General features: G+C 39.2%; 1 protein-coding gene across 7 annotated transcripts in view; it reads right to left on the bottom strand.

Annotated features, from left to right (window-relative positions):
* RAPGEF2 (Rap guanine nucleotide exchange factor 2) overlaps positions 1–13,521 on the bottom strand; it is a 172,482-nt gene that overhangs the window by 91,012 nt on the left and 67,949 nt on the right. For all 7 annotated transcript variants that reach the window (XM_090138461.1, XM_090138456.1, XM_090138458.1 and 4 more), the window contains exon 4: positions 9,489–9,572. In XM_090138461.1, the coding sequence (XP_089994587.1) occupies positions 9,489–9,572 (84 nt within the window). The remainder of the gene's footprint in view (positions 1–9,488; positions 9,573–13,521) is intronic.

Raw genomic sequence — 13,521 nt, 5'->3', positions numbered from 1 at the left:
ATATGTGTTCGGTTTTTTTCTTTTAGAAAAGATAAATATTTTTAAAGTTTGTCTAATTTTTAAATTCCACCTCATTATTAGACTGAACATGGCTGTGAGTTTGACTACCTTATTTCACGTTAAAAAAGCTACATGAAGTTTCAGATTTGTTGCTTTTCACTTTAACCTTCTAAAAGTTAAAGTTGAAAAACGGTCAGAAAGTCAATCTGAAATTCCCTGAAGTGTTGCAAAGATTCCTATATTGTTTCACAAGCGTACTGCAGATGATGGTAGATGCTCTGGGCCTTTATAGCAGCAGGTAATCTCAAATAGATCTCAGACTGGAATACCACTTAACAATTCTTTATGACCATTTCAGGTATACTGAGAACAGAAATGAGCTTATAAGATTTCTCCTTGATATTCACTATCTGCATTTTGACTGTACATACACAAATATATAAATAAAACTGGAAAGAAGTAGTAATGAAAACAAATGTAGCTTTGCAATATAACTTTGCAGCATCTGTATAGAAAGCTAGAAGGCAGCTACATCAGAAGAACAGTAACAGGAAAGATTTTTTTTTTTTTTAGGAATAAATCAATAGAAAGCCTCAATAATTTATGGGAAATACTCAAAGATGAGAGCTTTCTTTTAAAAAACCTGATTATTTTGCAATAAAATAAAGCACTTTAATGAATGGTTTGAACAAAGTCAGCTTTGCTTATGCTTTGTCTTAATGACGTCTGCATTGCCATGAACATTACTGTGACACCATGAGATCTGTATAATAGACTCAAGGAAGGAGAAGTCATAGGAAAACATTACTTCAGAGGCAAGACCTTGTCTGAATAGTCTAATTAACATTCATGAAATTCGTTACAACAGAGAAGTATTTTTCCAGTCTTTAGATGTTCCGTCCTTTTCTTACACTGAAAAATAGTCAGTAAGCTTCTTAAGTTCCCTTACAGATTTTCATAATGAAGTTACCAGAAAACATAATCTTCTTGAACTTTCTGAACAAATATAAAATGGGTAACTTGACGTCATCCGAGTCTTCAGCAGTAAAATGAAACCATACATAGGGGCACTTCCCACCCTCACTGATGTGCCTAGTTCATTCAGTACAAGCTATTCATTGATGTAGGGCTAAACACATGGCCTCACTAAATCAGTTTCCATAAATCTTAGTGAAATGCATTCAACATAACTTTGTAATAGAAGCCCCATAACTGTAAATGAATAAAGAAACTGGAAAAAAAAGTTATTCTGAGAGCCGTGTTTTAGTTACTTAGATGATCATTTGCAAATTAATTACCCCTCATTTAGCATGCTGTACTATGTCAAGCGTAACTGGATTTATTTTTCTGAAATATTTGAAACTTTTAGCCTTATCTGAAGGAAAACTCTCAGGCATTTTAAAGTTCTGTATAGCACTGAGTAACTTTTTAAAAAAAAAAACAAACAGTTCTGTTTATTAAAAAAAACCACCACATTTGTTGAAGAATTATGGTAGCAGGACCATGCTAATCATCTAAATACTCTTACTGATTCATTCCAGCTCTCTCAAGTCTTACAAATATGTAAGTAAATGAGTCATTACTTCAGCTTAACAAGTTCATCCTTCAGCAAAGGAAGCCTATAGGATTGTAGATCACCTGAGTTTCGAATGAGGAGAAAATGCTCTTCCCCACTTGAACCCCAACCTCCAGTGCAGTCAGAGCCATTCTGTAACAGATTCATACCAAACTTGCATCAAGAGTTTTCACAGAATCATAGAAGGGCCTGGGTTGAAAAGGACCACAGTGCTCATCTAGTTCCAACCCCCTGCTCCATGCAGGGTCGCCCACCAGCAGACCAGGCTGCCCAGAGCCACATCCAGCCTGGCCTTGAATGCCTGCAGGGATGGGGCATCCACAGCCTCCTTGGGCAACCTGTTCCAGTGCCTCACCACCCTCTGGCTGAAAAACTTCCTCCTAATACCTAACCTAAACGTCCTGCATCACAGTTTAAAACCATTGCCCCTTGTCCTATTCATTACCAGCTCCTGTAAAGAGTTGTACCCCCTCCTGTTTCAAAGAATTACTCAGGTTGGAAAAGACCTTAAAGATCATGGAGTCCAACCACAACCTGACCATCCTACCCTAACTCTAACAACCCTCCCCTAAATCCTGTCCCTGGGCACCACATCCAAATGGTTCTTAAACACATCCAGGGATGGTGACAACCATTTCCCTGGGGAGCCTATTCCAGTGCTTCACAACCCTTTCTGTAAGGAAGGTTTTCTGATATCCAACCTAAACCTCTCCTGGTGCAACTTGAGGCCATTTCCCCTCACCCTGTCACCAGTGAGAAGAGACCAACCCCGCTCTTGCTGTAAGCACCTTTCAGGTACTGGAAGAGAGCAATAAGGTCTCCCCTCAGCCTCCTCCCACGATCCAGAAACTCTCGAGGCCATCACCACGTCTTTTGTAAAGACAAAAATCTCCAGCTCTAGGATGCAAATCCAGAAATCATTAGAAATCCAGCACTTGTCATCTCATGAGGAATTCTCCATTTTGTTCCTTTCCTAGTAGTCAGGCTCCCCTGGAAGTTATTCAGGTCATTTGTCTGCTTCCGCTTCTGTTACCTTCTCATCTCCTTATTAGAAACTTGGAAGGAAGCCTGGCAGCACTACTACTACACTAGCCTTCTATTTTTATTTTCAAAGGATGCCAGCCTAATAGATTAAGTCCCTTAGCATTTTATCAGTTGTGCGAGAACAAAATTCCAGTAGCATTGAAATAATTGTTTTGACAGGAACAAGACCAGACACCACCCAATCTCATCAGTTAGAAACCGTGTCCTCTCTTATTTCCCAACACCTCAGATTCTGGTCATCTTCCAAGTGTGCTGCCAATTTCAAACCTCAATGAACTCTAAATTATTCAGCAGAAGAGGAGATGAAGAGGAGATGGGTGCAATAAAGCAAAATGTATGTAATACCTAATTCATTTAGCTGTAAAAAACACTTTTTTTTTTATTTCTGTGAATGAGGATGGTTTATGATGACATTGGTGGTAGAAGTAGCATGTGCCCTGCATCATGAACTTTGCTGCAACAACACATGGCAAGGCCTGGTTACATTTATGGCTCGGCTAATTCAGATGTTGAGTGTAAATTTGGTTAAAGTGAAGATGCCAGATTCAGATTGCTGGAAGCAGCCTTTTACTATGGGAAAAGATGATACAAAGCAGTGTGGGTTACTTTCAGTATCTAAAATCCATTGTGAATAATTCATGGTAGGCGTACACAATCATAAAGAGACAAACATCTCCACTTCTTCCAACTTTTCTTCAATTCCTTAAGTCAGTCTTCACTAGATTAAAATCCAAGATCGTTCTCCTTCACACCCCAACTTCAGATGATGGACTGAAATGCTGGACTAAGTCACTTAAACCAGCCAGCAGACATACAGCACCAGCCATCAGCCACACCAGTGAAGTAGTCAGCACTCCCCATTGGTTTCTCCTGGTACATCACAAGGGCAGCTTCGAAACAGCATTAGGTGCATACAGAAATAGTGAAGCAACAGGTCATGGCTTAAAACCTGGCAGCAGCAACTAGCAGCAGAAGAAATATTTTTAATATTAAAGAACAAGCTACAACAAAATCACATTAAGTAATTTCTTAAATAGATTTGAAAGCATGACCCGGGATGCTATCTTTATAACGCTCCATAACATATCTCTTCATGTTTCTGTCATTATGGTGAAAATCCTTAACCATTAAAACTCAGAAATAGGAAAAAGCTCAGTAAGCTCAGCAAAGCACTCAATCTGCTCCCTGCTCCCAGCTCTGAGCACCCCTCAAATCCTTCATTTTTTTTGCCTCCTTTAAAAATCATTTCCTGCTCAGAGCAAAAAAATCTCCTTGGAGCCAAATTCAAGACGTGTAATGATTTAAACATTTGTTTATACTGACCTCTATCTTTTAGACAAATTACCAGTTGGATTCGAAGATCTCAGAAGTTTCAGCCAGTAACAGCCATTATTAATAAACATCCTGTTGCAAATATGTTAGTACTAATAGATTAGGATCAATGTGCTACAGATATGTCAGTCTTTATGATTAGGGCAAGAGTATTTAAACAGTTAAAATGAGCTCTTTCCTATTAATTTCTTCCATTTGAAAAATGGCCAAACAGAAAACTATAAAACCACTTCATAATTCTTGGAAGGATGACAAGAAAGTAAAATTTAAATTATATTCTCTATATCAGAAAGTAGAGATGCTGACAAAAAAAACCCACACACTGCAATGGAAAAAAAAAAAACATTTCCAGGTTCATGCCTTTTAAGGAGTGAAGTTTTATAAATATAATTGTTAATTAAGCTACTGAACAATCATGAGGCACATATTAAAGATTTTATAAATGTATCAAATGCAGTAAATAGAAGAACAAGATTCACTACTGCCTGCCTGAGATAGAAGAGGAAAGCAAACATCTGAGAAAAACCATTCATAACACTAAGCAAGATATACTTCTGCACTAACTGATTTTATTATTGCTTTAAACAGATTCAAAGCGAGTCCATAATTTCTTCATTGATTCTCCAGTACATTTGTGATTTAGCCTGCTAGTCTTTTCTATAGCAAAACAAGTCAAAAATGGAATAGAATATCCAATTCTATTTTTACTTGATTTGCTATAGGAGACTAGAGGGCTAAATCATCAATATTTAAACTGATGTAATTTTGGAGAGAGAAAAAGCAGACGTTCTCTCAACTTCAAAAGTTCATCTTTTAATTAGAGGAAAAGGCTTAAATTGCTTTCCTATGTAGGTCTGGTAAACTTGCCCAAAGGAGTGCAGCTTCTCACTGCCATACGTTAAATAGTGAGAGGACAGCAGGGTGGCCATGGCAGTAAGGAAGGACAAGAAGCTGCAGGAACTAAATAGTGCAGGTAACTAAACAAAACCCCAGGACAACCAGGTATGCACACGGCAGGTCAGCACTGAGGTGTGTCTGAGCAGCACAGCAAGCACTGCTCAGCCTACCTTTGAAAATCTTCAAGAGGCAGAAAAGAAGTACAAGCACCACAGCCTACCCATCTGAGAAAATACTTCAAGCAATTCCATACCTTGCTGATAAAGGTCAGCTGCATCCTCCAGTTGTGGAGGCCATGGGCAAGCATGAAGCTGTGGGAGATCTGGAGGTGTTTTTGTACTGCAGCTCCAAATCAAATAAGATGAAGGAAGATGGTAAAATTCCCATTAGAAAGCAAGTTCTGGAACAAAGACTACACAGGAAGTCTGAGCAGCTGAGCAAATGCAATGAGAGCACAGACCTGACCCAGCCATGCTGGAGGCAATTCCAAAGATATTTTGAGTGACTGTCACATTACTGCCGACAGTGACCACGTGAAGATGCAGGAGAGCCGGGACAACCTTCAGGGAACTGTAACTTCTGCTCATTTATTTTCTAGACTTAATACATAAACTTCACTCTGTCTACCACATGAGCAGCTTCCAGGCACAGAAGCTCAAGGGAAGCAATGAGGGAAGTAAGTGCTAATTTGCACTAGTTTGGTGGGAAGAAGTTGAAAAGTGTTTCATTTGACTGTAATATTTGCTTGAAATGCTTAAATTAAGGAAAAAAACAGTATGAAAAAATGTAATATTAAATTATGGGAGGCAAGACTTCCTTGCATTAAGCTGCAAGAATAAAACCCATTGCTTCAACTTAAAAACATTGAATAAGAGAGCAAGATTAAGCTTTACCTTATTTAACCACAAATATAACAGCTTAATTCGGGTGTAAGGTCTAAATTCTGTAAAACTTCTGAATTGCAAGTTTTCCCAAAATAATAAATCAACTGAATAGAATTCAGCCCTTTAGAACAATATTAGATTTAGAACAATTTAGAACAATTGACTTTTTTTTTTTTTCAAATACAGCTTAAGCTATATTGTAATAGGCAAATAAATGGATTTACTTTAACTGTTTTCACAAAAAAGACATCCTGTAGAAACAAAAATTCCCAAAACAAATGACTTAATTCAGGACTTTGTGTATTCTGCCTTGAACATTATTTTAAAACCTTGAAATTAAAGACTCGTTGAGAAGTTAGGTGCAAGTATATTTTAGTCACACAGTAAATTACATAACTTTGGCAAAATCAGCAGCTGTGTCACTCTTTAGAAAGTATTTCAATTAGTGGCTATTTGACCATATAAAGTGTGTTACATAACTGCTTATTTTTGGAGTGCTGTACCATTATATACTTGTGGTTTGAATGGGAAAACAGAAGGGTGGTAATTTCCCAGGATTTTTGATTACTTCAGTTTTTATTTACTTTTAAGAAATTCCTCTTCTCAGCTATCTATGATCAGTCTGCAAGCTGTAGTCATCTTTTCCTCTCCTCGAATAATCTTAAGCACTATTTGTACTAGACTTAGGAACGATATTTTGAAGGAAAAAAAGAAAAATAAGATTCCTTGACATAAAATGCTCAAAAAATACATGAAACAACACTTTTGGTGCTATCCAAAAGTGATCAGCATACTAATGCAGCCTAATTCTAATGCAGTTAAATTAGCTAATAAAGGTCACAGATGTGAATAATACACATATATAACACACATAATAAACATATGCAGTCAAACACGCTATTTCCAACAAAGTGTGGAACATTCACTCAATATTATTTGAAAGGAAGCTGGACAAAGGGATTTTGTGTACGTGTGGCACATTGGACTAAGCTTAAAAGGCAAGAGGATACTTCTGAAGAAGGAAAACATGAGGTGTTGTGGATGTTGAGAGGTGTAGGGATAGAAGGGGCTGGACAATAGGGCAACCTGAGCACTGGGAAAAGTTAGGGAAAGAGGGCTTTCTGAGTCACTCAGATGTAGTGGAGAGGAAGATTCTTGCTGCTCCTACGCACTCTTCTCAGCTCCATCCTCTCTTACTCACAGCTGTACATGTTGCAAAATTATCTCCTAGCAACTTTCTAGACTGACAAAGATGAAATGGAGAGAACTTGAAAAACAACTAATCTAAATATGAATTTACTGTAAGCTTGTTTTGGCCAAACAAGAAGATCAAAATCAGATGATCTCCACCTAGTAATACTTAGATCTCTTGGTATTAAAGTCAGTTATTCACAAAACCTTGCTTGATTTACCAGAATGTAACAAATCCCTCAATTTTCATGGTACTATTTCTGTGGGAGGTTTTTTATTTTGTTTTCTTTGAAGCAGTGGAAAGACATCAAGATTCCCAAGCTACACAATGACCCAAAAGGCTCTTGAAACAGTCATTTCTCTTTGTGTGCAAAAGGCCAATTTAAGCCAACTGTTACCCACTAACTTCCTTTTGCCTAATTTGACTTTACTCTTTGCATTTCCAAATACCTTCCCCTACCAGTGCTTTCTCATCAGCAGCCTTTTGGAAAGGTTTCATCCTCTTTTTACTGAGCACCATAAACTTTGGCTTTAGCCCCTTCAGATGCATCCAGATCCCTCTAGTTTGTCTTATACACCAGCACTGCTTTGACAACTACTTCTATACTCATGAGACACAACTTTTCTGCATCATTATTAATAAATCTCCTGCACCTAATCCCAGTATAAGGAGCAGCTTACTACTTCCTTGAGAAGATTCCACTGACAACATAAGTAAAGCCGAACAACTTAGTTTCATTCACAAAAGCAAGAAAAAACCCACACTACTGAAAATTTCTTATTACCTACCAGTATTCCAAATCTGGAATTTAGCTTGATTTAAGCCTTCTCTCATTTTCCCCAAACTTCTTGTTCATGGATGAGTCAAAGGTCCAGATATTCCACCTTACTCATTTACAAAGTAGAAATCCTAACAAGCTCTGTCCTAAATTTAAATGAAGTCCTTATCTATCCTCTTATTAACCACAACTCCTCTGCTGAGCAAAACCTCTTACTAGAACGCATGTCTCTGCTCTCCAGTCATACCTTCTCTCACGTCATTACGTTGAAGATTCTAAATTTTGCTTTTATGGACTTCTCATGCTATCTTTGTTAATTAACAAATCATCTCTCTCAGATCTGCTCCCGAAGATATCAGCTTTGGCAGCTACTGGACTCCATCCACATTTATGAAGCCTTGCAACACTGCATTGCACGTGTTGTTTCTGCATTAGTCTGGGTGAGCAATCCTTGAATGCTTCTCTACACAGGCAAGACATATACTTCTCTGTTTATTCTACCAGGAAGATTCACAAGCTCATTGTTTATATTATTAAATCTCACCTTTTATAGAGCATCAAAAAATGCCTAAAGCACAAGTTTTGCTGTATTTCAAAAGAATAGAGGATTCTTGCCACAGATGACATGCAACCATTGTACATTAATTCGGATTTCATACGTCCCTTCTCCTGGCATCTAAAGGTAGCATTTTCTGCCAGCTTTTTTTCTGGCATTGCCTCTTCAGGGGTGACATATGGGACAATTTTCTTCCATCTGCTGGCAGCAGGGATCCTATAATTTGTTGTTGTGCTACTTTTTACAATAAGCAATTTTGCACCTTTATCACATACTGTACTGTTTGATGGCACATCAAATATGCCTTTTCATCAGCAGAGCCTGTCTTCCTAAATATGCAAGATATTTGCTTAGGCCAAAACGGACACCATCATAAATGGAAGTCCCAAGGTCAGCATCCCTCTCTCACCGAAAGGCAGATCTGGATATGTAATTGTTCATATAGCAACTGATGATAGCTTTCAATTGACTTCCCACCATTTAAAGCTGTAAGGAAATTCCTGGTTCCTTTATTCTCATCATACTATACAGAGAACGGTCATTCCTTCATTCTGCCTTTCACAGATTTTATAACATGTTATTTACTTCAAAGGAACTTTTTTAGTAGTTTGAATGAATATGCATATAATCAGCACTTTAAAGTGAATCTGTTCTGCTTCCACTAAAATCCTTGCATTTTTTCCCTACCTCAAAATAACTTTTTTTTTTCTTTTAAATTTTAGTGTTACAAATTCCAACAGTCTCACACTCAAACTTATATTTTTTCCCATTTAAAATATCACTTTTTATTGCAAATTCGCTTACATGAAGGATAACCTTAAACAGAGGTAACAAAACTGGCAGTGGCATGATATAAGCATACGCCAAAACATGCACTGAGGACTTGTGCAAAGTCTCAGGAAAGCATCATAAAAGCTCTAGCACCTCCTATGATTAACGTTTGATTACTCATAGGAACAGACTAGTCAGTACTTCATTCTATTTGTTGAGTTGAAGGGACGTATTTTTAAAATTGTCAGTCTTTTCATGACACTTTTGGTGTTTGTACAGTGCACATAATAATGGGCTTTCAAGTCTAGCTGTAGGCATCACATAAATGCCCCAGTTAGTAAAGGAAGGAAAAGCATGTGTGTGTACTTCTGCACTTTTGTTAAGTATCAGACTTAATAATTAAAAGGCATCTATCTCATCAGTTGTGCTTGAATGTAGTGTATCCATAGTTGACATACCTGCTCCTTGGAAGAAACATAGATTCTTTAATGAAGACTGAGCCAGACAGCAGGATGTACCAACAGGTACCAATATCATCAGGGCTGCAATAAAAGAGAGAACAGAGTAAGACACTACCACTACCAAATTTCCAGTAGAAAAGAACATCACAAAGAGCCAAAAATGCTCAAAATTCCGGAAGAAAGCCACAGTTCAGTCAATTACAAACCAATTCCAGTTTCCACCTGAGAACACATACATTATTAGAATATTTTATTAGAATGTCTGATACCACTTATTTCATTGAAGAAAAAAAAAAAAGCATAACTATTCATTTAGGAACATCGGAAAAATCCAGTGTAATACATCTGAAAGTTATCAAAAGGAAGCCAAGTTATAGTAAAAATATGGTATTACATTCTGTTGAATGTTATTTTCCTCTACCTGAAGAGAACCATAACATCTTCCTCTCTATAAATAAGGCCTTCTTTCTGAGTTACAGAAATCTTCTTTTCCCTTACCTCAAGGCAGCAATTCACCCCTTGCCATCATTCTGCCTTTCCACACAGTAAGAAAGCACGGGACAAACTTACAGATATAAACCTTCATGAGATCTGTGGTCAACATTATCTGCTGCTAAACTCATTCTCTTTTGTGCTTATTCACAGTACATGAATAAATTCCTGATAAAAGGGACAAACTTCATTTTCCCTCCTCTTACCTATTATAAGGGACCAAATTAAGATTTTGTCATCCAGTTCGTTCTACTGTAGATTCAGATCTTGCTTCTTGAGTAATCGACATTCTTTCTCATGGGCTTAAATTCTCCTTGGGTAAGTGCAAGTAATATTTAGAGGAAAACAATGTAGTTTCCTAAAGTACTTGAAACAGCTGCAGTAGAAATCTTGTGCCATTTCATCCTTCTATACTGAAAATATCCTTACCTCGCTTGAGTCTTTACCACTCCTACTGCTTCTTCCAAAGCAGTTCATAACAGCATACTTGAATTCAATTAGCAACTGCACTAGCATTCTTAGCTGAAAACCATGTCTCCAGTGACACTCCAAGAGATGCAGATTACTTAATTAATCCACAGCACCTTCATTTTTTTAAAATTATATGTCTCAAGTCTTTAGCAACAATTAGTTCCAACTTCAAGCAAGAACAGCCCACATCCTTTAATAGTGATGACAGCATAGTATTAAAATCCAACCTCAAATCTAAGTAGGTTATGTGCAGTTAACAGCGTGTTTTTCATCTGAGGAAACAAGATTTTAAAAAGCACCTGCATGACAGGGTCTCTTAAAGAAGAGTACTATTTCCTCAGCACTCTTTCAAAGGGAAAGATGAAGCTACAAGGACTGCTCGGATTACATCAGCCCACAATGACACAGGGAGATGTTGGTGGTATGGCAATAGAGGTTGAATCTTCTCACCAATATCCCGTTCCATGCTGTTGCCACGTAACAATAAAAACAGAAGGGCAGTCTGACAGAATGGCATCAGACAGGTAAGTATGCACGAAGCAAAGATGCCTCACCAAATTCCTCCATGTGGAAAAAATTGTTCCCACTGACATTGAGGACGTTATCTATGATCAAAAACTCTGGAATTGACCAAAATCATAGAATCATAGAATGGCCTGGGTTGAAAAGGACCACAATGATCATCTAGTTCCAACCCCCTGCTCCATGCAGGGTCGCCAACCAGCAGACCAGGCTGCCCAGAGCCACATCCAGCCTGGCCTTGAATGCCTGCAGGGATGGGGCATCCACAGCCTCCTTGGGCAACCTGTTCCAGTGCCTCACCACCCTCTGGCTGAAAAACTTCCTCCTAATATCCAACCTAAACCTCCCCTGTCTCAGTTTAAAACCATTCCCCCTTGTTTTATCACTGTCTACCCTTGTAACAGTCATATCCCCCTCCTGTTTGCATGCTCCCTTCAAGTTCTGGAAGGCCACAATGAGGTCTCCCTCATTGGAGGAGCCTTCTCCAAGCTAAACAAGCCCAGTTTCCTCAACCTTTCCTCACAGGAGAGCTGCTCCAGCCCTCTGACCATCTCAGTGCCCTCCTCTGGACCCGCTCCAAGAGCTCCACATCCTTCCTGTGCTGGGGGCCCCAGGCCTGGACGCAGTGCTGCAGATGGGGCCTCACAAGAGCCGAGCAGAGGGGGACAATCACCTCCCTCTCCCTGCTGGCCACCCCTTTTTTCATGCAGCCCAGCACACAGTTGGCCTTCTGGGCTGCAGATGCACACTGCTGGCTCATGTCCAGCTTCTCGGCCACCAGGACCCCCAAGTCCTTCTCTGCAGGGCTGCTCTCAAGGGGTTCTTCTCCCAGTTGTATAAACACCTGGGATTGCCCCAACCCAAGTGCAGTACCCTGCACTTGGCCTTGTTGAACCTCTTTAGGTTCTCATGCGCCCACTTCCCCTTCCTGCCCAGGTTCCTCTGGATGGTTTCCCTTCCCTCCAATGTATCGACTGCACCGCTCAGCTTGGTGTCATCTGCAGACTTGCTGAAGGTGCACTCGATGCCACCATCTGTGTCATTGATGAAGATGCTGAAGAGCACCGGTCCCAAGACCGACCCCTGAGGGACACCGCTTGTGACCGGCCTCCAGCCTGACACAGAACCATTGATCACAGCCCTTTGGCTGCATCCAGCCAGCCAATTCCTAATCCAAACAGTCCATCCTTCAAATCCATATCTCCCCAATTAAGAGGGAAGGATGTGGTGAGGGACCATGTCGAAGACTTTGCAGAAGTTCAGACAGATGACATCCACCGCCCTTCCCCCATCCAGCAATGCTGTCACTCCATCATAGAAGCCCACCACATTGGTCAGGCAAGATCTGCCCTTGGTGAAGCCATGCTGGCTGTCTCAGATCACCTCTTTATCTCGTATGTGCCTTAACATAGCTTCTAGGAGGATCTGCTCCATGATCTTCCCAGGCACAGAGGTGAGGCTCACCCACATATAGTTCCCCAGGTCTCCCTTTTTCCTTTTTTTAAAAGTGGGAGTAATGCTTCAAGATGTTGAAGCCTGTGTTTTCTATCACAGGATCAGTAAACTGAACACAGATATATGACAAGATTTCTGCGAACATTTTCTACAGTTTTTGTGCTACTCTAAACTGAAGTGAAATAGTTGTCAATCTTAATTCCAGTTAAACTCATCTCCTCTCTCTTGCTCTACTTTTCACCTATGCTTACTTTAGAGATATCTGAATTCTGCTGATGTCTTGTGGCCACGATTCAGTTAGTTGTAACTGCAGTTACATACTAGGGAATGACATCATGATTTTCAAGTGTGCAAGTACTGATGGCTCAGAAAGTTTAGTTCCTAAGACAGCTAACATCACCAACAGAACTCACGTACCTTCACCACTCTTGATAACCTCCAACTTTTTGTTAAGGGTGTACCCAGAAGTTAATCTAAATACAAGAATTTGAGAACATTAAGCAAATGCTGGAGGTAGATTTTTTTTTTTAATATGAAATAGTTATTGTTGATGTTGAAAACACAAACATGCATAAGCTCACTAGAGAAAACTACCAGCTCCATGATACTATAAGAAATGACTGCAAGCTTAATCAAACTTGAAAGCTTTTGGCAACTTAAGCTACACCAGTGCTCCTCTACACACCTTGTGCATACCACTCGTGAACCTCCCTAGGAATACAGGTACATATTCCAACCTGGGTTTGTCCACAAATACCTAAATAGCATTCAGTTGTATTCATTCATTCGATACAGAAGATTTATCAAACATTAAAAGCCTGTTCCACAGGCCAGTCAAAAATAAGCAGGTGACAACTTCTATGAACCACTCCTAAACAAAGTTAAATATGAGATTCAATCTTGAAATGCAATGTAAACTCCACTAATTATCTAATCCTGCAAAGTATGCAAGTATCATAGCAAGTCATAGAAGATAATTGCCTCCAATGTAGCAGTACCTTGTTCAGTATCAATTCACAGTCAACCAGTTAATTTATTTAAAAAAAAAAAAAAAGGCATGAAAGCTCTCTGGAAGGCAGTGTTTTGTTGC

Source organism: Phasianus colchicus, chromosome 4 (genome assembly GCF_987193195.1).
Source record: "Phasianus colchicus chromosome 4, bPhaCol1.hap1.1, whole genome shotgun sequence".
Lineage (NCBI taxonomy): Eukaryota > Metazoa > Chordata > Aves > Galliformes > Phasianidae > Phasianus > Phasianus colchicus.
Note: the sequence above shows the minus strand (reverse complement) of the source record. Positions and strands in the feature narration are given on the sequence as shown.